Below are 24,296 nucleotides of genomic sequence, written 5' to 3'. Positions count from 1 at the left end.
CCTGAGTTTCCTTCAGGGTCCCCGTGGCTGCGGTGGGGCCATGCATTCCTTCCTTCCTCCCGCACAGCTCACCCTGCACAGTGCCTGGCTGCCGACTTGAAAACAGCAGCCATGGGTGGAATGTTACCTGCAGCTCAGAGGCAGCCGTGCAAGATCCCCCGGGAGCAGGAGGAGGGGTTGGGGGAGGCCACACGGGCACGCCTCATGGTGCCTCTGTTTCCTTGCCACTGAAACAGAGATAACCTTGGTTCACCGCTCACAGGGGCTATAGTGCTATGTAAAGTGCCTGCCACGCTGATGCCCCATACATGTTGGCTGTTATGGGTATCCACTTTTGGGGGTGTCCTGGCCTAATCCACCTGTGATTTCTTTGCCACAGACCTGCGCCCCCTGGACATCCTGGCGGAAGTGGTCCCTTCTGATGGCGCCACAAGTGGGATCAGGATAGTTCAGGTTCACGGTGCACGGGGACTCCAGCTCTCAGCAGCCGCCCCCCGCACCATGAGCTTCCCTGCATCCAGGATTTTCTCCCGGTGTGACCTCTTCCCTGAAGAATTTTCCATCGTTGTAACTTTGAGAGTTCCCAGTCTTCCACCCAAGGTCAGTTGCACTTTCTGCGCTTTGTGTTATAATAGCGTAATTTTCGTTTGTGAGGTTCCCAGTACCAACTCGTGCACAGGTTGAGGGGCGGCATTTGTCAAGGATTCTCTGGGTTTTTCTGGGATCAAGAGTGGCTGGCCTTGCTAGGTAGTGAGGTCCCTGTCACTGAAAGTATGTGAGAGTCTGTGTGCCCATTTGCTAGTGGTTTGCACAGCCAATTCCTGCAATCGAGGGTCTAGTGCTCAGAGTTTTTATGTTGACATCCTTTGGCAGGCAGCGCTAACAATAAAATCACATCTAAAAAGGGACACTTTGTAGACCCATTTTTCTAAGACTTGAAGTGCCATCAATCCCAAATCTAACAGACAAGCCCCATCCCATCCTCTGCCTACTAGTTTGGAAGGTGAAGACAGTAATGTTTGTCTCTGTCCCCTTCCCCACGGTTTCTGGGACAGTGCATATCATATCTGTGCAGCAGGTCCTTCTGAAGTAAATGAAAATGAATTTGCATTTCCAACAGTGGTGTTGAGTACTTCTCATGTGTGTACTGGCCCTTTGTGCATCTTTCTTGGAGAAATGTTCATTTAAATTTTTTGCCCAGTTTTTCATGGATTAATGGATTTCTTATTGCTCAGTTGTAAAGAATTTTTTATATATTTGATGAGCCCCTTATCAGATATATGATTTGCAAACATTTGCTTTCATTCTGTGTGTTTTCCTTTTACTTTCTTGGTAGAGCCCTTTGGAGCACAAAACATTTAAACCATGATGATGTTCAATTTATCTGTTTTTTTAATTGTGTTGCTTGTACTTTTGGTATCATATCCAAGAATCCAATGCCAAATCCAAGGTCATGAAGATTTACCCTTATGTTTTCTTCTAAGAGTTTTATACTCTTGGTACTTACATGTAAGTCTTCAATCCATTTAATTTTTGTATATGGTGTGAGGTAGGGGGTCAATTTTGTTCTTTTGTATGTAGATATTCAGTTGCCCCCACACCATTTGCTAAGGAGATTATTTTTTCCTCATTGAATGATCTTGACAACCTTGTGAGAAATAAATTGACTATAGATATGTGGGTTTATTTCCAGACTCTCAATTTTATTTTATTCATTCGTCTATTTATATATTTGTACCACACAGTCTTGGTTACTGTAGCATTGTGGTAAATCTTTAAATTGGGAACTATGAGTCATCCAACTTTGTTCCTCTTTTTAAATTTTGGTTTGGCTATTCTGGGTCCCTTGTAATTACATATTGATTTTATAATCAACTTGTGAATGTCTACAGAGAAGTTAGCTTGAGAGTGGACAAATCTGTAGGTTAATTTGGGGAGTATTGTCATGTTAACAATATTAACATGAGTGGATCATGGACTTCAGATTAATGAACATATGATGCTTTTCCATTGATTTACATCTTCCTTAACAAAACAAAAATAATGTTTTATAGTTTTCAGAGTATAAATTTTATAATTATTTTGTTAAATCTAGTCCTAGTATTTTTTCCTTTTTGATGCTATTATAAATAATTTCATGTTTGGCTTGTTCATTGCAAATATATAGAAATACCATTATTTATTTATTTATTTATTTTTGAGACAGAGTTTCACTCTGTCACCCAGGCTGGAATGTAGTGGTGCAATCTCGGCTCACTGCAACCTCTGTTTCCTGGGTTCAAGCGATTCTTCCACCTCAGCCTCCAGAGTAGCTGGAATTACAGGTGTACACTACCATGCCTAGCTAATTTTTGTATTTTTAGTAGAGACACGGTTTCGCCATGTTGGCCAGGCTGGTCTGGGCCTCCCAAAGTGCTGAGATCATAGACATGAGCTACCACCGCTGGCCTGAAATACCACTGATTTTTGTGTGTTGACCTGGTGTCCTGCAACCTTGCTGAGCTGGCAGTTTCTTAGTGAATTTCTTAGGATTTTCTATATATAAGATCACGTCATCTGTGAATAGAGATGATTTGTTTCTTCTTTTCCAATATGAATGCTTTTTATTTTTTCCCACTAAGTATGATGTTAACTGTGGATTCTTCATAGATGCCCTTAACAAATTGAGCAAGTTTCCTGCTCTATCTTATTGAGTGTTTTTAACATGAAAGGATGGTGGATTTTATCAAGTGCTTTTTCTGTATTTATTGTTATAATCATGCTATTTTTGTTTTTTATTCTGTTGATATGTTGTGTTACATTAATTGATTTTTAGATATTAAACCAATCTTGCATCCCAGGGATAAATCCCATTTAGCCATGGTGTATAACTCTTCTTTTATGTTGCTGGATTCAGATTGCTAGTATCTTGTTGAGTGTTTTGCATTCATATCATGAGAGATAGTGGTATTGGTCTGTAGTTTTCTTTTCTTAAGATGTCTTTGTGTGATTATGGTATGAGAATAATACTAGCCTCATAGAATGAGTTAGGAAGTAATACTTCCTCTTAGTTTTTGAAAGAGTTTGTGAAGAATTGGTTTTAATTCTTTATTTATTTCTACTTTAATCTTCATTATGTCCTTCATTATGCTTGCTTTGAGTTTGCTCTTCTTTCTCCAGCATCTTAAAGTAGGTTAGGTTATTGATTTGAGATCTTTCTTAATACAGATATTTACAACTATAAACTTCTCTCTAAGCAATACTTTTGCTGCATCTTACAAGTTCTGGTATTTTGGGTTTCATTTTTATTCATCTTGATGATTTTATGATTTTCCTTTTGGTTTCTTTTTTGACTTGTTGGTTGGTTATATAAGAGTGTGCTGTTTAATTTTCACATATTTGTGTGTTTCCCCAGTTTTTTTTTCTATTATTGATTTCTAATTTTATTTTATTGTGGCCAGAATACATACTTTGCATTATTTCTGCCCTTTTAAATTTACTGGAGGTTTATTTTATGACCTAACATATGTCCTATCCTAGACGATACTGCATATGCATTTCAAAAAAATGTATATTCTGCTGTCATCAGGTAGAACAGTCTAAAGATGTCTGCTACACTTTATTGGTTTATTGTATTCAAGTTTTCCTTTTTCTTGTTGATCTTCTACCTGGTTATTCTATCCATTGTTGAAATTATGGTGTTGAACTATTCAATTAATATTGTTGACTTGTCTATTTCTCCCTTCATTTCTGTCAGCTTTTGCTTCATGTATTTTGGTGCTCTGTTATTATTTACCTACATGTTTATATTTATTATGCCTTCATGATAGGTTGACCTTTCATCATTATAAAGTGTTCCTCTTCATCTCTAGTAACAATTTTTTTTTTTAATTTATTTTATCGGACAGCAGTTGGGCTACTCCAATTTTCTCGTGGTGGTTGTTTGTATAATTTATCTCTTTCTGTTTACTTTCAATCTAGTTGTATATTGGAATATAAAGAATGCCTACTTTACAGAGCATCTAGTTACATCTTGTTTTTTATTTAATCCAGTCTGACAGCCTCTGCCTTTTGATTGGGTTATTTAATCTATTTACATTTAATGTTGTTATTGATATACAGTTGACCTCATTTTTTATGAATTTTGTATTTGCAAATTCAGCTACTCTCTAAAATTAATTTGTAATCTCAAAATAAATACTGATGGCACTTTTGTGGTCATTCATTGACATGCACAGATTAGTGAGAAATTTGAGTCTCCCAAAATGCATGTTCCCAGATAAGGTTGAACAAGGCACACTCTGCATTCTTGCTTCAGCTCTCATATTGTAAATAAGCATTTTTTTTATAATCTACTTAATGCCACATTTTCACATTTTTGTGATTTTTTTGGGTGACTTTACTGTTTAAAATGGCCCTCAGGCATGGGGGTGAAGGGGCTGTTCAGTGTTCCTAAGTGCAAAAAGGCTGTGATGTGCCTTATAGAGAAAATATGTATGTTAGAGAAGCTTTGTTATGGCATAAGTTGTAGTACTGTTGGCTGAGTTCAGTGTTAATGAATAAACAATAATTATTAAACACATATAACACTCGATTATATGTTGATAGTTGAAACTGTGACCAGAGGATTACAAGAACCAAACTCTGTGTTTCCCCTAGGAACAATGGTATATTATTTTCTAATTCAGTATTTGCAATGACTTTATGTAATTACTACTAACAATGAAAATCAACTGTACTTGGATTTATGTCTACTAGTTTACTTTTTATTTCCCATATGTTTTATATGGTTCTGTGGTTTTATGGGGTTTTTTGTCACCACTGTCCTTATATTCTTTCTTCACTACTTTCTCTTATATTAAGTGCATATTTCCTAATGTAGCATTTTGATTTCTTTATGTTTTCCCATGACACTGTTTTAGTTTTTCCTTAGTGGTTGCTCTGGGGTTTACCATATACTTATTTTGACTTATCAAGATCAACTTCAGATTTGTGCCAACTTAATACCAGTGAGATACAAAAAGATTGCTCCTGTACAAATCTTTTCCTTTTTGTCCTTTTTGTAGTCTTGTTGTTATATATATTACATCTACAGACGTTAAAACCCAACAATATATTGTTATACTTATTACTTCCTATAATTTTATGGCTTTTAAAGATGCTTAGAGAAGAAAGAACAAGTATATATTTACATCATTTGTTATATTAGCCTTTTTATCATTTCTGATCCTCTTCATTTTTTCCTGTGGATTCACATTACTATCTTCAATAACTTCCTTTGCACAGTATAGCTTTGTTTCCATGTAACTCCTTTGTACTATTATTGCCAAATATATTAGATTTCTGTATGTTATAGGCCCAACAATACCAAATATACATTTTTATATTGCTTTTTAAAAATCAGTTAAGAGAATAAAGGAGAAAATATGCATTTGTTCTACTTTTTATAATTACATAATTATTTTTACTGCTGTTTTGTTTTTCTTTGTGGATTTGAATTTCTGTCTGGAGTTGCTTGCTTTTGGTCTGCAGAACACTAGTATGACTTGTAAGATGCACCTGCAGGTAATAGATTCCCTCAGTTTTGATTTATCTGGGAATGCCTTTATTTTGCCTTTATTTCTGAAAGATAACTTTGTTGGATACAGAATCCTTGGCTGACTTTTTTTTCTTTGAGCACTTTGAATGTACCATCATACTACCTTCTGGTGCCCATTGTTTCTGATAAGAAGTGAACTGTTGCTCTTCTTATGGTTCCGTTATAAATAAGTTGTTTTTCTCTTGCTGCTTTCAAGATTTTCTCCTTGTTTTTGACTTTCAGTATTTTTACTATGATATGTCTGCATATCTTCTGTGTATCTCCACCTTAGAGTTTTCTGAGGTCCTGGATATGTAGATTAATGTTTTTCAATAATTTTGGAAAGTTACTAATTCTGTGAAGAATGTCAGTGGTAGTTTGATGGGAATAGTATTGAATCTATAAATTACTTTGGGTAGTATGGCCATTTTCATGATATCAATTCTTCCTATCCATGAGGATGGAATGTTTTTCTATTTGTTTGTGTCCTCTCTTATTTCCTTGAGCAGTGGTCTGTAGTTCTCCTTGAAGAGGTCCTTCACGTCCCTTGTTAGCTGTGTTCCTAGGTATTTCATTCTCTTTGTAGCAATTGTGACTGGGAGTTCACTCATGATTTGGCTATCTGCTTGTGTATTGTTGGTGTGTAGGAATGCTTGTGATTTTTGCACATTGATTTTGCATGCTGAGACTTTGCTGAAGTTGCTTATCAGCTTAAGGAATTTTTGAGCAAGACAATGGGGTTTTCTAAAAATAGAATCATGTCACCTGCAAACAGAGATAATTTGACTTCCTGTTTTTCTATTCGAATACTCTTTATTTCTTTCTCTTGCCTGATTGCCCTGGCCACAACTTCTAATACTATGTTGAATAGGAGTGGTGAGAGAGGGTATCCTTGTCTTGTGCTGGTTTTCAAAGGGAATGCTTTCAGCTTTTGCTCATTCAGTATGATATTGACTATGGGTTTATCATAAATACCTCTTATTATTTTGAGATATGTTCTATTAACATCTAGTTTATTAAGAGTTTTTAACATGAAGGGATGTTGAATTTTCTTGAAGGCCTTTTCTGCATCTATTGAGATAATCATGTGGTTTTCGTCATTGGTTCTGTTTATGTGATGGATTACGTTTATTGATTTGCATATGTTGAGCCAGCTTTGCATCTCATGGATGAAGCTGACTTGATTGTGGTGTATAAGCTTTCGATATGCTGCTGGATTCAGTTTGCCAGTATTTTACTGAGGATTTTTGCATCAATGTTCATCAGGGATATTGGCCTGAAGTTTTTTTTGTTGTTGTGTCTGCCAGATTTTCATATCAGGATGATGCTGGTCTTATAAAATGAGTTAGGGAGGAGTCCCTCCTTTTCAGTTGTTTGGAAAAGTTTCAGAAGGAATGGTACCACCTACTCTTTGTACCTCTGGTAGAATTTGGCTGTGAATCCATCTGGTCCTGGGCTTTTTTTGGTTGGTAGACTATTAATTACTGCCTCAATTTCAGAACTTGCTATAATCTATTCAGGGATTCAACTTCTTCCTGGTTTAGTCTTGGGAGGGTGTATGTGTCCAGGAATTTCCCATTTCTTCTAGATTTTCTAGTTTATTTGTGTAGAGGTGTTTATAGTATTCTCTGATGGTAGTTTGTATTTTTGTGGGATCAGTGGTGATATCCCCTTTATCATTTTTTATTGCATCTATTTGATTCTTCCCTCTTTTCTTCTTTATTAGTCTAGCTAGTGGTCTATCTATTTTGTTAATTTTTTCAAAAAACCAGCTCCTGGATTCATTGATTTTTTGAAGGGTCTTTCGTGTCTCTATCTCCTTCAGTTCTGCTCTGATCTTAGTTATTTTTTATCTTCTGCTAGCCTTTGGATTTGTTTGCTCTTGTGTCTCTAGTTCTTTTAATTGTGATGTTAGGGTGTTGATCTGAGATCTTTCCAGCTTTCTGATGTGGACATTTAGTGCTATAAATTTCCCTATTGACACTGCTTTAGCCGTGTTCCAGAGATGCTGGGACATTGTCTCTTTGTTCTCATTGATTTCAAATAACTTCTTGATTTTTGCCTTAATTTCATTACTTACCCAGGAGTCATTCAGGAGCAGGTTGTTCAATTTCCATGTAGTTGTGTGGTTTTGAGTGAGTTTCTTAATCTTGAGTTCTAATTTGATTGCACTGTGGTCTGGGAGATTTTGTTATGATTTCAGTTCTTTTGTATTTGCTGAGGAGTGTTTTACTTTCAATTATGTGGTCAATTTTAGAATAAGTGCCATGTGACACTGAGAAGAATGTATCTTCTGTTGATTTGGGGTGGAGAGTTCTGTAGATGTCTGTTAGGTCCATTTGATCCAGAGCTGAGTTCAAGTTCTGAATATCCTTGTTAATTTTCTGTCATGTTGATCTGTCTAATATTGACAGCAGGGTGTTAAAGTCTCCCACTATTATTGTGTGGGAGTCTAAGTCTCTTTGTAGGTCTCTAAGAGCTTGTTTTATGAAACTGGGTGCTTTTGTATTGGGTGCATATATATTTAGGATGATTAGCTCTTCTCATTGAATTGATCCCTTTATCATTATGTAATGCCCTTCTTTGTCTTTTTTTTATCTTTGTTGGCTTAAAGTCTGTTTTATCAGAGACTAGGATTGCAACCCCTGCTTATGTTGCTTTCCATTTGCTTGGTAAATTTTCCTCCATTCCTTTATTTTGAGCCTATGTGTGTCTTTGCAAGTGAGATGGGTCTCTTGAATACAGCACACTGATGGGTCTTGACTCTTCATCCAATTTGCCAGTCTGTGTTCAGCTATTATTTCTATGAAATAATATTTTTCCATTGTAGCCTGACTTTGCCAGGTAGTCCTCCAACAGAGCCCTTAGCCATACCCATCAAAGGTCAGAGGCTTCAAACCCTGCAGCTTATGGGCCCCCACCAAGCACTCAGTGGAGCCCTGGCCTAATTCTGGAGAGCCCTGCAGCCTAGAGCATCATCAGAGCCTCTGCCTTTGCCATTTCAAAGATTTAGTAGAAAATAGTGATCATAGAGTGAGGAGATGAGGGATCCATGATCAGAACTTTGGGGGCTTACTAGCACACAGGTATGATCCCGAGCACAGGCATGGGCTGATACACACAGGTGTATAGGTATTTGTGAGACAAGGCTCTGCAATCAGACCCTTTTATTTGTACATTTACTACGACAATGTCCAGGAGCCAACAGTAGAACTAATACATTCTGATGACTTTCTGGCCCATAAGGGAAGAGACCTTGGAGTTCCCAAGGACACCATTGCAGGTAATGTTGCCTGAGATGTGAGAGGAGAAGGTGTGAACACTATAGTGCACACCACTGGGGGAAGGCCCCATAACAGTTCAACATGAAATGAAACAAAGGTGCTTGCCCCTCATCTCCATCCCTACTGTGCTGGGCCTGCAGCTGCCTCCCTGCTCCCCTCTGTGAGCCAGTCTCTGCCCAGGAAGACACTATTCCCTCACACCTGCCCCAGGGCTCACCCCCAGCAGAAATATGCCCCATGGTTCCCACTGACAACCAGCAGTGTCAACCCACAGGGTGGATCTCACCGTGCGGCCAGGCCAACTGAGCATCAGCAAACTTGTCCACAGCAGAACACATCTCTCCCTTTCCTCAAGGCCCAGAAACTGAGGTTCTCCTAACCTCATCCCCCTTAGGTGTAGAAGTCTTTTTTTAAGTGCAAACTCCTCCTGGGATGGAGCAGAGGGCTGTCAATTCCAGAATATCTCCTAATTGCCACTGTCCCTGCTTCTGCAGTGTGCTTTGATGCAATCAATATATTTCTACTAGTTTATCTATGGACAAACCCACATTAGGGAAGCCCCAACTCCGGTCAGGAGCCTCACAAACCAGAACATCCACAAACAATGAACCAACACTACTAACACAACAGTGCCTACAACAACAACAAGGAAGAGGAAGGCTTCTCAAAGCCAGGCAGGGGCAGCACAATCAACACAGAGGGGTATAAAGGTTCCGACCACTCAGAGACCTGGCACGATCACTCACTCACTCACTCACTCACGTCTCCCCCAGCTCACCTCCTCCCCACCCCAGCATGGCTGCGTCTACCATGTCCATCTGCTCCAGCACTTGCTCTGACTCCTGGCAGGTGGACGCCTGCCCAGAGAGCTGCTGCGAGCCCCCCTGCGGTGCCCCCAGCTGCTGCACCCCGGCCCCCTGCCTGACCCTGGTCTGCACCCCAGTGAGCTGTGTGTCTAGCCCCTGCTGCCAGGCAGCCTGTGAGCCCAGCTCCTGCCAATCAGGCTGCACCAGCTCCTGCACGCCCTCTAGCTGCCAGCCGGCTTGCTGCACCTCCTCCCCCTGCCAGCAGGCCTGCTGTGTGCCCGTCTGCTGCAAGCCAGTCTGCTGTGTGCCCATCTGCTGCAAGCCTGTGTGCTGCGTGCCTACCTGCTCTGAGGATTCCTCTTCATGCTGCCAGCAGTCTAGCTGCCAGCCAGCTTGCTGCACCTCCTCCCCATGTCAGCAGTCCTGCTATGTGCCCGTCTGCTGCAAGCCTGTCTGCTGCAAGCCCATCTGCTGTGTGCCCATCTGCTCTGGGGCTTCCTCTTCATACTGCCAGCAGTCTAGCTGCCAGCCGACTTGCGGCACCACCTCCTGCTGCAGACCCTCCTCCTCCGTGTCCCTCCTCTGCCGCCCCGTGTGCAGGTCTACCTACTGTGTGCCCATCCCCTCCTGCTGTGCCCCTGCCTCCTCCTGCCAGCCCAGCTGCTGCCGCCCGGCCTCCTGCGTGTCCCTCCTCTGCCGCCCCACGTGCTCCCGCCTCTCTTCCGCGTGCTGCGGCCTCTCCTCAGGCCAGAAGTCCAGCTGCTGACGGGCAGGTCCCGTTTCTCCAGAGTTGTTCCAGGGCCAACTCTGACTTCCGAAAATCCTTGCAGCCCTGAGCTCTGTCTGAGTCTCCTCTGCCCAGAGCCACTGCACCTCCAGCCAGCAATGCTGAGCTTTCTTGCCGAGTTCCCTCCAGGCATGCATCTCTCCCACACCCTCATCTCCATCCTGGCCAGCCAGTGGTCACTGTGTCCTGCCCTATGTGAGTGATCAGTCTGTCAACAAATAAAGACCACTGTGCCCTCTCAGAGGTCTTTTTTGCATATCTGGCAAACCCTGTGGGAAGAACTTTGGTGTGCTGTGTGGGGTGGGAGCTTCAGGACTCTGGCCTTGAGCTGCATCCAGGCTGACAGAACAGGGGGGTGGAGCCAGTCCTGACTTCCCGCTGTGCTGGGTCTGCTGTTGTGGGGTTCCCCTGCCAGCCTCAGCGTCTCCAGGCCCTGGGGGTGCCCTTCTCTGTGAATCCCCCACAGCCACCAGGCCTGGCCTCTCCCTGGGCTCGGCTCCTCACCCTCTCTCCTTCCTCTGCCTGTCCGACCCCCACTCACTATCTTCTCACCAGCCCTCTCTTATTAAATAAAATAAATATTTCTCATTCCTGGAAGACATTTTAGAGCTGATCTCTTATTTCAAAGTATCTGTGTACGTTTGTTCGACAGTCCGTGTTCCGTGTACGGTCATCCCAATGCCTGAAGTCTCTGTGGGTCCATTTCAGCTTTCTGTCATTTCCGCCAGTTCTCACTCATGGTGTCTTGTTTCCTTGTGTGCTTCGCTGTTTGTGGCTGAGTAACCACCCTTGTCCTTCGAAAGTATTTGTGGGCATTTTTGAGGCCTCTAAGAAAGGTGTGTTTGCTTTTGCCTTATGTGAGGAACCCTCTGATTTCAGGACCACCTTCAACTAAATTCATGACTTCGATTTGTGTGGGCCACCCAAAAGGTGCCAGTTTGGGCTGCAAAGCAGAATGAGGGCAGGCTTGTTGGGGTAGGATGTTCTCTTCTGGGCGTGCTGAGTCCCCAGGCAGCCAGCAGCCTCTGGGATGGTCATAAGCCCATGCTACCTCTGACTCCCTCTTCTCTGAGGGTGCAGCCCATGCAGTCTCTAGCTTCATGTAGGGATGGTCTTCTTTAGACCCCATCACCAGGGGGGCTCTTGGCTTCGGTTTCTGTCCTCTTCATCCTGCAAAACTATTCAATCCTAAATTTAAAATTGCCAGACCAGCAAATGTCCTCAAGAACGAAGTGAATTCTGGGTGTTTCTAAATGCTATGGGTTAGAGCAAGAGTCGTTCACCTGGGGTCGGTGAGCTTGGATGAGAAGAAAAAAAAATGCATCCTTATTTTCCCAAACATCTAACTGAAATGTAGTGTTTCAATCAACTGTGAATGTAGCCGACACCACCTACGGCGGCACCTGCAGCTTTGTCACCAACAGGAATGAGATGCGTGGCGTCACATTATGCCGGCTGCAAATGCTCAAAACCTCATTCTGGCCACTGCTGTTTCATAATTACGGTAGCGCGAGATGCACCTGCTAGGTCCCACCAGGCACATGTTCCCTAGGGAAGTACAAGCTATATCATCAGTTTGCTTTTTCATAGTGTAATAGCCGTGTTTTCATGAAGTTGGTTTCCTTTTACTCATCTGAAAACCTCCAAAGCTTTCACGAGGTGGCCCGGAAGTTCCCTTGCACAAAAAGGGCAAAGACCCCTGCCTTTGATTTGGGCCTGTAATCCTGTAATTCTTTATTCCTTTTCCAGTTTCCTGTTGCAACTAGGAAGATTCTTCCTAGTGTTTTCAATTGTTTTCAGCAGGATGATGGGTCAAACAATCTCACCAACAGGTTTCCAGAACTGGGAATCCCTGGAGCAACTTCTATTTTTTTTTAGACGGAGTCTGGCTCTGTTGCCCAGACTGGAGTGCAGTGGTGCAATCTCGGCTCACTGCAACCTCCACCTCCTGGGTTCAAGGGATTCTCCTGCCTCTCCTCCTGAGTAGCTGGGATTAAGGCGCAGGCCACCAGGCCCAGCTAATTTTTTTGTATTTTTAGTAGAGACGGGGTTTCACCATCTTGGCCAGGCTGGTCTTGAACTTCTGACCTTGTGATCCACCCGCCTTGGCCTCCCAAAGTGCTGGGATTACAGGCATGAGCCGCTGCACCCGGCCTTTTGTTTGTTTTGTTTTGTTTTGTTTTTTGAGAGCGGGTATCACTCTGTTGCCAGGCTGGAGTGCAGTGGAGCGATCTCCGCTCAGTGCAACCTCTGCCTCTAGGGTTCGAGCTATTCTTCTGCCTCAGCCTCCTGAATAGCTAGGACTACAGGTGCACACCACCACGCCTGGCTAATTTTTGTATTTTTAGTAGAGACTGGGTTTCACCATATTGGCCAAGCTGGTCTTGAACTCCTGACATCACAATCTGCCTGCGTTGGCCTCCCAAAGTGCTGGGATTACAGGCGTGAGCCACCGTGCCCAGCGCAACTTCTTAATTCTTAAGAATATCTGGAAATTTTCTGTAACCTTCCCCTGTTGTTCGCAAGGATTCCTTAATTCTTGAGTAGGTCTTTTCCTTTGAACCACTGTATCTATTAACTTGTCCCAGCAGTCATTTATTCCTTTGCAGTTTTGATGGCATGTCTGTGCAAATGCAATACACAGTTGGAAGTCCCTGTCCAAGTGTCACAGGCTGCCAGGACAGAAGGACACAGGCCCCTTGTCACTGTCATTTTCCTTTGCAAGCTCCCAGCCCAGCCATCAGGACAAGGGGAGCAGGCACGGCAGGAAGGGCTGTCCCCAGCCCTCTCTGTGTCCTGGGTCTGATCAGTAGCCCAGAGTGAGGCTGCCCTGCCCTGAGCCCCAGGACTGTGTGTGTGCAGCCTCCACCCTGCTTGTGAAGCGGGGGTGGGATGTGTGTGTGGCGGTGGGGGACTCACCACACAAGGACTGGGAGGGGACTTCTCATGCTAGGGCTCCCAGATCCTGGTGCCCTTTGCCACCCATCTCCCACAGCCCTTGGCCAGCTGGCCTAGCCAAGTGCCCATGTCTCCCCACTGGGTGGGACTCTGTAAGGGAACACGGTTTCTGCATCTTCAGGGAGTCCTGAGCCAGGCTGCCCTCCCTTTGGCTCATCCTGTGGGATGTGGCGGCCCTGCTAGTGCGGGAGTCCCCATTTCTAGGCTGTGTGGGTCACTCCTTGGGGAGGGTGGGAGAGGAGGCTCTGTGTGGACCCCCACAGCCATCAGACCTGGGAGACGTCTCTTTTCCCTCCTGTTACTGTTTAATTGTGACATTAGTTACCTTATTTCGGTTTTTATTTTATAAACCGTTTTGAGAAATGTTTTCATCTAATAGGAAACATCAGGAGCAATTTCCTTTCCTTTCCAACTGGCTGCTTCGCTCCTCATCCTCACATTTTCATGGTCTTCTCTGCTTTTGAGGTTTTTCTCCTGTTTCGGTTGCTTTTCCGTCTTTAGAATATCCACCACGGTTTGTTTTTTCTCTTCTACTTTTATTTGCTGTTTTGAAAAATATACATTCTGTTTTTAATTGTACTAATAAATAGCTTTTAAGTTTACCTTTATGTTTATTTTTTAACTATTAAAGTGAGGAATGGAACTGCAATTTAAGAATTTCTACTTAAAACAGAATTAATCTTGCTCTCCTCAACATCAGCCCATGGGTCCACCCCCACCCGCTTCTCAGTCTTTCTTGTTTAATTGAAAGCAACATACAGCATATTCCAGTAGAAACAGAACGACACATACAATCCTAAATATTATAACAGCCACATTTAAAGATGGCAAAAGGAACAGGTGAAATTAATTTAATAATAGATCTTATTTAACCCGGTACATCCAGAATGTTACCATTTCATCAAGTGGCATGAGCCACATTTCAAGCACTCGAGAGCCACGTGTGGTTAGTGGCCTCTCACATTAGCATGCAGTAAAGTATTAGAATCTTATCATTGCTATTCAATTAGGATATTGAATATGCATCTGTCGTATGCATCTGTTATAAAAGATGTGAAATTTGCATTTGCAGTTATAACTGAGCACATTGGTTATCTGGACACAGGTCAGTGTCTTCCTGTCTTTGTATCTGGGCCAGCCCTTTGATAGCCCAGCCTCTACATTCTGGAGCTCTGGTCTTTGCTTCTTCTCTGTCATAGTCAGTTGGGGCTGCTATAACAAATTGCCGTGGACTGAAGGGTCTTGAGCAGCAGGCATTTCTTTCTCCCAGTTCTGGTGGCTGGAAGTCCAGGATCAGTCCGGGTGCCACATGGTGGGGTTCTGGAGAGGGCTCTCTTCCTGGTCTACAGACAGCCACCTTCTTGCTGACCTCACATGGCCCAGATAATCTCTCCAGGGCTTCTTCTTTAAAGGGCACAAATCCCATTTTTGAGGGCTCCACCCTCCTGACCTAATTACCTCCCAAAGGCCCCACCTCTTCATACCATCATATTGGAATTAGGGTCTCAACGTGTGAATTTTGGGAGAATACAAACATTCCATCCGTAACAATCACTTTGCCATTTGTCATATTTCCTTAAGTATTTTTTCCAAGAGGGATACCTGGGTGGAGTACTTTCTAAGCTCTTGCTTTTGTGAAAATAGATTGCTGTTATCTTTATTTGAGAAAGATGTAATAATTTGAAAAAAGGAAAATTAGAACCTTAGTCCACCAAAGATTGCCCTGGAAGCTCTGAGGATATTGCCATACCCTAGTTAGTGGGACAGGGGTCTGAGGTCAGCCTAATGCAGTTCATTTCCAGATCGTGTATTATTCGTCTTGCCTGTGAGAGGCCTGTTCTTAGGTCTTCTACATTGAAAAACTTGTCAATGCATGTCTAGTGTGGGCTCTGAAGGCCTGATTTTCTTGAAATTCATTAAGTTCTTCTACTCCAAATACACACACCTCTGTCCATTCAGCCCAGAATACCTGATCCACAATTATTTCTTTGATTATTACTTTGATCTTATTTTTTTCTCCCTATCAATTGAATTTTCATGTTTTGTCTCAGCTAAATATACACTCTGTTTGTTATCTTTTCTCTCATTATATTTGTGGGTTTTATCCTTTACCTTGGTGTTCGGAAGAACTCATGTTTGGACTTAAAATTGAATTGATTCTCTGTGGTATTAATTTTGCTCTTCTGCTTCTGATGTGAATTTTTAATCCAGCTGTTTGGTATTAAATTTGGTATTGAAGACTTGCTATCTTTCATCTTCAATATTTTTTTTTTTTGGAATCTGAGACGCACCAGTTGAGAACGCAGATCCTATGCACAGACCGGCTGGCTTCTAGTCCTGGTTCTGTCACTGTTTTCTGTGTGACTTTGAGCAGATTGCTCAACCTCTCTGCTGAGGCTTCCGTGTCTGTCCATAGTAACTTCGACAAGAAGTTAATGCCAAAATTAAGTGAATTAATAGATGCCAAGTGCTTGGAATGCTGCCTGGCGTAGCCACATGCTCTGACCTTGCCAGCTTCATCATCAGTGCTACTAGGGGGGTCATTTTCTAAGATCGCCCAAGCTGTCACTACAGTCAAATGCTATAACTTGTGGCTCCAGGTCTGTGGGACCCTCCCCCTCATTCTCCATTAGGGAACGAAGCTGCCTCGGCTTCCCTTCAGCTCGCACCCTGGCTCCCAGTGCTGACTGCCCTGCGTCTTCAGATGAGAGGCTCTTGTCGGGAGCTGAGTCTTCACAGACATCACCCCTGAGAGGTCGGAGGGGCTTGTTTGACAACAGCCATGGAGGGCAGAGTGACTTGCACGTGCTGGAGGCCCCAGGTTCAGGTGGAATTTCCATCACAATGGCGAGGCAGATGTGCAGGGAGGGGCTGTTGGGGGCTGTGAGTTTATCCCACGTCCAGCCGCTGAACATGGCCGGTGAAAGTCACAATGGCAGTGACTCAGATCTTTAGGTGGACAATTGTGTCACCTGCGAATAACAGAGGTTCACGTCTCATTTCTATTTCTCGGCTTGCTGCCTTAACTGGCCCTGCAGGACAACAGAGAAAGGTTCTGGTGACCAGGGGCCTGCTCACCTCCTGCTACACTATGACAGGAGAGCTTCCAGTGAGCCTCCCTAGCACTATAGGCTTTCTGGGCCACCATGAAAGCCCGTCCCAGGCTGCCGTAGCCTCATCCCCAGCTGAAAGAGGCTGGAAGGACATTGGGAGATGTTGCTAGTTCCTGGTGAGAACCAGCTTCAGGCCGTGCTGGGCTCAGGCCGTGCTGGGCTCAGGCCCCAAGACAGAGGAGCTCGCCTGTGATGGTCCCTGCCCCGGGGTCAGGGCCCATCCTGCCTGGTGACCTCCCAAGCACAGGCTGGCTTTGCCCACCCCAAGTGTCCTTCACTCTCCAGTGACCCTCATTCCACATCCACCTCCCCAAGGCAGAGGCCCCTCCCCTCCCCCAGGCCCGGATCTGCACCCGCCCCTCTCAGGACACCTGACCAGGGCTCCAGGGGACGGCACTCCAGACCCAAAGGCCAGTCGCCAAACCTTGTCCTCCTAATGAGCTGACTGTCCAGAGGCCTTGCCAGAACACTCCATCTCCTTCTTAGGGGAGAGGAGGTCCTCCCTGTCCTCCTGCCCTTGGCAGACATCAGGATCTCAGAAGATCCCAGAGCCCGCCAGGAAGCGCTGTCCTCAAGTGTCTTTTCCCAACACAGGCACCTCCGTCCTGGCTCTCCCAATCGCAGCCACACCAGCCCACCCTGTGAGGTCCCTGCAGACAGAGGCTGGGCCTCCCCCGGGCCGAGAGCCCACGCCGGGCACAGTCATGGGACCTGCCAGGTGGAAGTCACCAGGTCAGCCCCAGAGAGGCTGCACCTTTCCTCCTGGTGTTCCCGGGGGACAGGCTCAGCCAGGGGCGCCGGCCCTGCCCAGGACCAGCCAAGTGTTAGGAGCAGAGTGAGGACAAGTCATGGAAAAGGAAGCAGAAATAATGAGGGTCCTCCCGGCTCCAAACACCAACACGGAAGGGGAGGGCGTTGCTGAGTCTGCTGCTGGGAAAACACAGGCCCTGGGCATATAAAAGCCCCAGCAGCCGACAGGCTCACACACACTCACTCACACACACACTCACTCACTCACACACCTCCCCCAGCTCACCTCCTCCCCACTCCAGCATGGCTGCATCCACCATGTCCATCTGCTCCAGCGCTTGCACCGACTCCTGGCGAGTGGACGACTGCACAGAGAGCTGCTGTGAGCCCCCCTGCTGCACCCCCAGCTGCTGTGCCCCGGCCCCCTGCCTGACCCTGGTCTGCACCCCAGTGAACTGTGTGTCCAGCCCCTGCTGCCAGGCAACCTGTGAGCCCAACCCCTGCCAATCAGGCTGCACCAGCTCCTGCACACCCTCATGCTACCAGCAGTCTAGCTGCCAGCCGGCTTACTGCACCTCCTCCCCCTGCCAGCAGGCCTGCTGCGTGCCCGTCTGCTGCAAGCCTGTGTGCTGTGTGCCCACCTGCTCTGAGGATTCCTCTTCATGCTGCCAGCAGTCTAGCTGCCAGCTGGCTTGCAGCACCTCCTCCCTGTGTCAGCAGGCCTGCTGTGTGCCCATCTGCTGCAAGCCCGTCTGCTGCAAGCCCGTCTGCTGTGTGCCTGTCTGCTCTGGGGCTTCCTCTCTGTGCTGCCAGCAGTCTAGCTGCCAGCCGGCTTGCCGCACCACCTCCTGCTGCAGACCCTCCTCCTCTGTGTCCCTCCTCTGCCGCCCTGTGTGCAGGCCGGCCTGCTGCGTGCCTGTCTCCTCCTGCTGTGCCCCCACCTCCTCCTGTCAACCCAGCTGCTGCCGCCAGGCCTCCTGCGTGTCCCTCCTCTGCCGCCCCGTGTGCTCCCACCCAGCCTCCTGCAGCTTCTCCTCAGGCCAGAAGTCCAGCTGCTGACGGCTGTGTCCCCCATGGCCAGCCGGGCTCAGGCCCCACCTCCCTGCCAATCCTTGGACCTCCCAGCCCACCCAGCCTTAGCACAGCTCAACACAGAGAAGGAGCAGCCCCACCCACAGCCGCCCAGCCAAGGGGTGGGGTCTGAGATGCTCACTGGCTCCTCCCTGACCTCCCCCGGGGCAGGCGAGCCCTGGCTGCTCCTCATGGTGCTTCCTGGCTGCAGACCACAACCCTCTGCTGGTCGCTGGTTGGGGATGGGCCCTCCTGACCCGGGTCTCGCACCCAGGAGTGTCACCTTCTGCCTCTGAGCACCAATAAAGCGTCTGCGGCCCCAGCTGACTCTGTGCTGACTCTCCATACCCAGGGCGGGAGCGGGCAGAGTGGGGCCTGGCCTGGCTCTGGGGGGGCTGGGCCCCTTGGATCTCTTTACTTCCCCAGCTGGGGGGCCTCGGGGGGCTCTTGTGTGACATCTGGAAGCTCCTGTCCACCTCGTGGCACGTTCTGCTGTCCGGCTCCCCTCCCAGGTCCTGTGGGGCCCAAAAGCCTTGTTCACTGGCTGAGTCCCACAGACACCACATGGCTTGGGCCAACGCCCCACTCACTGTGGGTAGAAGCAGCTCCTTCCCATGGCAAGGGTTGGGGCTGTCCCAGGGGGTGGCAGGCCTGGCAGCTGTGCTGGGAGGTGGGAGACGGGGGGAGACTTGGGCTCCAGCTGTCCCTGCGCTCAGGGAGTTCCACTCAGGGACAGCTTGGGCATCCTGGCCTCCTGCGCACACTCACATACACTCAGGGACGCCCTCTGTTCCTGCATTCCTACAGCTGGGATGCAGAGAACAGAGACGCGGCCTCCAGAGCTCCCTGTGCTGGGCTGGGTGGGCGGAGGGCCGGTGGGAACAGGAAGGCCCCAATGGCAGAGGAAGCCTGGGACAGCGTGGGGACACATGCAGACCAGAGGGCAAGAGAAACACATGGACACACAGGTCCAGATGTATCCAGATGTGCTTTCAAACAGGATTAAGCAAATCTGAAAACAGACTCCTAGAAATGCAACTGCAGGCAAGGGATGCTGGCGAGGTGTGGCCGTCACCACGTTGCCCGCAAGAGGCCCTGAGTCTTTACTTCTCCACAGCTATACAATCACAATGCGGGGGGTACACATTATTCTTTTTTTTGCCAGGTTGATTTAAAAAAAAATATTTTCTCATGGTTTTCTTCAGCAAGGTGCGCAGCATTCCAAAGTGTGGACACGCCGCACTTGATGTCTGCAACGCCAGGTGGATGGCCCTGAATGTCTCTCCAGTTTTTCATTATTACAAACAATACCTCTTGTGAGATATGGCAAGGTTTCTCTTCAAACAGCCTAATCAGTCCTTTATTGTTTAATTCCCAGTACCCCTCCCCATGTCTTTCTTCTTCTTTCCTTCTTTCTGCTTTTCCTACACGCCCAGGCATGCCACAGCACCAGTGGCCTCATCAGCACCAGCTCACATTCCTTTCCTTATTTAAGAAAAGACTGACTCTCTAGCTGGCCACAGACGACCTCTTCCCCTAAATGTTTAGCCAATCGGGTCTAGCTTAGATTGTGTGGTCCGACCCCAGCCAGTTAAAAAAGGGCACAGGGGCAGGATTTGAGTCAAAAATAAAAACTTTCACTCTCCTTTGTTCTGTCTGCTCTCATGGCAACCGGCCACACGAGAGGCACTTCGTGCAAAGATAAATTTGCTTTGCTAAAAAGTCCTTTGTCTAAGCGCTCGTTTTCCTTACGACTCTGAGTTCTATTTCTAACACCTCTGTGGGTGTTTCTACCATATACCTTTCCACACTCAGGTACATTTTTGCCTAAATTCCTAGAAATGGCATCGCTAGTGCAGAGTGTTCATGGATTTCGAATTCATAGAGATACTGAGAAATGCCCTCCAAAGATGGTCCCTAATTGTGCCTGTGAATACCGATGTCAGAGGAAATGGTGCAGCAGGGAACTGTGAGGGCCTGTCCCTCCACGGAACATCAGAAACTGGCAAAACCTAAATAAACCCACCGCCCCCGGCCAGCCCCCGGCCAGCGTCCCCTGGCTCTGCAGTTGTATTTCTAGGAGTCTACTCTCGGATTTGTTCAGTCCTGTTTGAAACTGTCTGGCTCCATCTGCACTCGTGTTCACGTGTTCACGTGTTCATGTGTTCTCCCACCCTCCGGTTTGGACGTGGTCCCACACTGTCCTGGGCTTCCTCCACCATTGCTTCCCCAAGACCTTCCCGTCCCCACCTGCCGTCCACCCACCCACCCCAACAAAGGGGGCTGGAGTTCAATTTTATCTGAACTCTGGAAAATACTTGAAGGTTTGCAGCAGACAAGGGGACACATAATCAAGAGAAAGCAGCACAACTCAATAGAACCTTGTGGATTTTAACTTCCCCTTGCCCCATCCCCCCTCCCCAGCTGGATGACAGTCAGGAAGACAGCAGCTGGAGTTCCTAGTGTGGGGTGCTGCTGCCAGGGAAGCAGAGGGGACCTTGTTTGCAAGGCAGTGCAGTTGTCTGTTTCGACCTGTCTGGCGGATCCCTGAAGGACTAACACACAGGGCTTGCCTTATTTCACCAACTCAGACTCAAGGCAGAGAGCAGCTACACCGAGGCTTTGTCAGAACATTAAACAGTCAATGCCACCTGGGGCCAAAGATATCTGCCAGAAAACACTGGGCACGCCCAAAAAGCCCGGGAGGAAAAGCTGGAAGATGACATGCTTTGAGGAATAAGGGAGTTGGGAGATCCCACTTATTCTTGGGAGTCCAGAAGGCCCCCACGCATGCCCATGATGGGGCACCAGCTCAGAAAAGACCTGAGAAGCTCTCAGTGCTCACCTCTGGCTGAACTTCAGGCTCTGAGCAAGCATGAAGGGAAGGTGCAAGCAGGAAGTGAAGGGGAAGGCAGAGTCACAAACTCCCCAGCCGAGTGCTGAAGGCGTAGCCCAACATACAGAGCCCAGCTACAAACCCTGAAGAAAAACAATTTTTTGATTCCAGGGGTTTAAGGAACTCTCTGTCAAATTACTGTCTTAGCACCAAGCTAATAGAAAGTGAGCATACATGATGAAGAAATTATTTTTTAACTTGACATAAACAAGCAAAAACAACCACAATCCACAACAATCAGCAACAGCAAACTGCGCAGAGGGAGGAGAACCTCATACCCAGAAATATCCCATTGTAATAGTCACTGTCTGGTTTTCACCAGACAAAGCAGGAAGAAATATGAGCTACTTGTGGGGGGAAAGCAATTAATGGAAAATCTTCCTGAGGAAGCCCAGAATTGGACTTACTAGATAAAGCCTTTCAATCAACTCTCTTAAACATGTTCAAAAAACTAAATAAAATCACAGACAAAGAATTAAGATAAACCAGGAGAATGATGCCTCACCAAATAGAGAATATCAATAAAGAGATAGGAACTTTAAAAAGAAACCGAACAGAAAATCTGGAATTGAAAATTACAACAACTGAAATAAATAATTCATGATAGGGTTTCAACAGCAGATTTTATCAGGTGGAAGAATTAGTGAACATAAAGACAGATGAATTAGCATACTCTAGTCTGAGGAGTAGCTGAGACAAAGGGGAGTAGATGTGAGAATGGAGAAAAATGCACAAATCTTAGAAGACCTGTGGGACACCATCAAGCATACCAACACACTTAACTGGATTTCCAGATGGAGGGGAGACTGGGGGAGCAGAAAAAATAATTGAAGAAATAATGGCCAAAACTTCCCAAATTGAGAAGACATATCAATCTACACATTCAAGCCACTCAGTGAACCCCAAGTAGAATAAACTCAAAGAGAATCACACAAAAACACAGTGTAATCAAATTCTCAAAAATCAAAACAGAATCTAGAAAGCTGCTGGACAGAAGACTAACAGCAGATTTCTCATCAGAAACCATGGAGGCCAGAGGCATTGGGATGACATATTTCACATGCTGTCTTGGGGTACAGGGGCAGGGGAAGCCAACAACCAAAAAGACATCAGCATCTGACAAAATTATCCTTCAAAAATGAAAGAGGGGCCGGGCACAGTGGCTCATCCCTGTAATCCCAGCACTTTGGGAGGCCAAGGCAGGTGGATCACGAGGTCAGGAGATTGAGACCATCCTGGCTAACACGGTGAAACCCCATCTCTACTAAAAATACAAAAAATTAGCCGGGCCTGGTGGCAGGAGCCTGTAGTCCCAGCTACTCAGGAGGCTGAGGCAGGAGAATGGCAGGAACCCGGGAGGCAGAGCTTGCAGTGAGCAGGGATCACTCCACTGCACTCCAGCCTGGGCGACAGAGCGAGCCTCTGAAGAGAAAGTGATTCATTTCAAGGTAAATAAAACCTGAAAGAGCTCATTGCCAATAGACTTGCCTTACAAGAAATGCTAATTCAGGCTGAAATAAAAGGGTACTAGACAGTAACCTGGAGCCATATGAAGGAAAAGTAGCCATGGTGGTAGTTTGTGTGTTTATAAGAATTCCTCCATTACATATTAGTTATCTAATTTGTTGGTGTACAAATTTTCATAGTATTCCTTATAATCCTTTTTATTAATGCAAGGTCAGTAGTGATATTCCCATTTTCATTTATGATTTTAATTATTTGAATCTGTCATCTTTTAATCTAGATAAATATTTGTCTGGATAAAGATCTAGACAGATAAAGATTTGTCAAATCTGTTGCTCTTCTCAAAGAACCAACTTTGGGGTTCATTGATTCTACTGATTTTCTACTTTCTATTCCATTTTTCTGTGCTCTAGTCTTTATTTTTTACCTTCTGCTACATTTGGATTCAGTTTGCTCTTCTTTTTCTAGTTCCTTAAGGTATAAAGTTAGATTAATGATTTGAGATCTTTCTATTTTTTAAAAAATGTAAGCATTCAGTTATCAATTTCCCTCTATATACTGCTTTCACTGCATCTCATAAGTTTTGGTTTGCTTTTTTCATTCATCTCAAAGTATTTTCTATCTTCTCTTTGAGTTTCTCTTTTGACTCTGGTTGTTTGAGAGTGTGTAATTTAATATACACATATTTGTGAATTCCAGTTTTTCTTCTGTTATTTTCTAGTTTCTTTCCATTATAATCAGAGAAGATAGTTTGTATGAGTTTGATCATTTTAAATTATTAAGACTAGTTTTGTGGCCTAAGGTATAGTCTAATATGGCAACTGTTCCATGTGAACTTGAGAAGAGTGTGTTGTCTGCTGTTGTTGGGTTGGGTGTTTCTGCATCTATGTTAGACCTCTTTAGGGGGTTCTTCAAGTCCTCTATTTCTTTACTGAATGTCAATTTAATTCTTTTTTTAATTAATTAATTAATTAATTTTTTTTTTTTTTTTTGAGACAGAGTCTTGCTCTGTCACCCAAGCTGGAGTGCAGTGGCCTCGGCTCACTGCAAGCTCCACCTCCCAGGTTCACGCCATTCTCCTGCCTCAGCCTCCCAAGTAGCTGGGACTACAGGCGCCCACCACCACGCCCAGCTAATTTTTGTATTTTTAGTAGAGAGGGGGTTTCACCATGTTAGCCAGGATGGTCTCAATCTCCTGACCTTGTGATCCGCCCACCTCAGCCTCCCAAAGTGCTGGGATTACAGGCGTGAGCCACTGTGCCCGGCCTCTTTTTTTTTTTAATTACAGAGAATGGCTCATTGATGTCTCTAACTCTTATTTTAGAACCAGAACTGTCTATTTCTTTCTTCATGTCTGTCCATTTTTGTTTCACATACTTTGGTGATCTGATATTAGATATGTATATATTTACAATTGGTATATCTTCTTGACAGATTCACTTTCATCAATGCATAACATCCTGTGGGCCCAGCCCCTGCTGATCAGTCTGCTCTAGCTTCTGCATGACAGTGGCTTCCTCATTAGCCTCCTTTCCTGGCCATTCTCCTGGCCTGTGGCTGGCTCCTCCCAAGCCAGGACATCATGTCCCCAGGTAACATCCATGTGGCCC

At 45.6% G+C, this 24,296-nt stretch overlaps 2 protein-coding genes across 4 annotated transcripts in view; both read left to right on the top strand.

Moving 5' to 3' along the window:
• Positions 1-385: 385 nt before the first annotated feature.
• Positions 386-24,296, top strand: part of TSPEAR (thrombospondin type laminin G domain and EAR repeats) — a 73,424-nt gene continuing 49,513 nt past the window's right edge. The window contains exon 1 of the mRNA XM_024239286.3: positions 386-600. Within this exon, the coding sequence (XP_024095054.3) occupies positions 502-600 (99 nt within the window). The 5' untranslated portion in view covers positions 386-501. The remainder of the gene's footprint in view (positions 601-24,296) is intronic.
• On the top strand, positions 9,637-18,648 carry LOC100443976 (keratin-associated protein 10-3). Of its 3 annotated transcripts, XM_063720918.1 has the most exons (3): positions 9,637-10,098; positions 17,877-18,125; positions 18,228-18,333. In XM_063720918.1, the coding sequence occupies exons 1-3, from the start codon at positions 9,637-9,639 to the stop codon at positions 18,312-18,314; spliced, it is 798 nt and encodes a 265-aa protein (XP_063576988.1). In that variant the 3' UTR covers positions 18,315-18,333. The 3 variants fall into 3 exon arrangements, with proteins under 3 accessions (XP_063576988.1, XP_063576990.1, XP_063576989.1); XM_063720920.1 differs by lacking the exons at positions 17,877-18,125; positions 18,228-18,333 and having other exon boundaries at positions 9,637-9,972; positions 10,096-10,413; XM_063720919.1 differs by lacking the exon at positions 9,637-10,098 and having other exon boundaries at positions 17,559-18,648.

This window comes from Pongo abelii, chromosome 22 (genome assembly GCF_028885655.2).
Source record: "Pongo abelii isolate AG06213 chromosome 22, NHGRI_mPonAbe1-v2.0_pri, whole genome shotgun sequence".
Taxonomy (NCBI): Eukaryota; Metazoa; Chordata; class Mammalia; order Primates; family Hominidae; genus Pongo; species Pongo abelii.
Note: the sequence above shows the minus strand (reverse complement) of the source record. Positions and strands in the feature narration are given on the sequence as shown.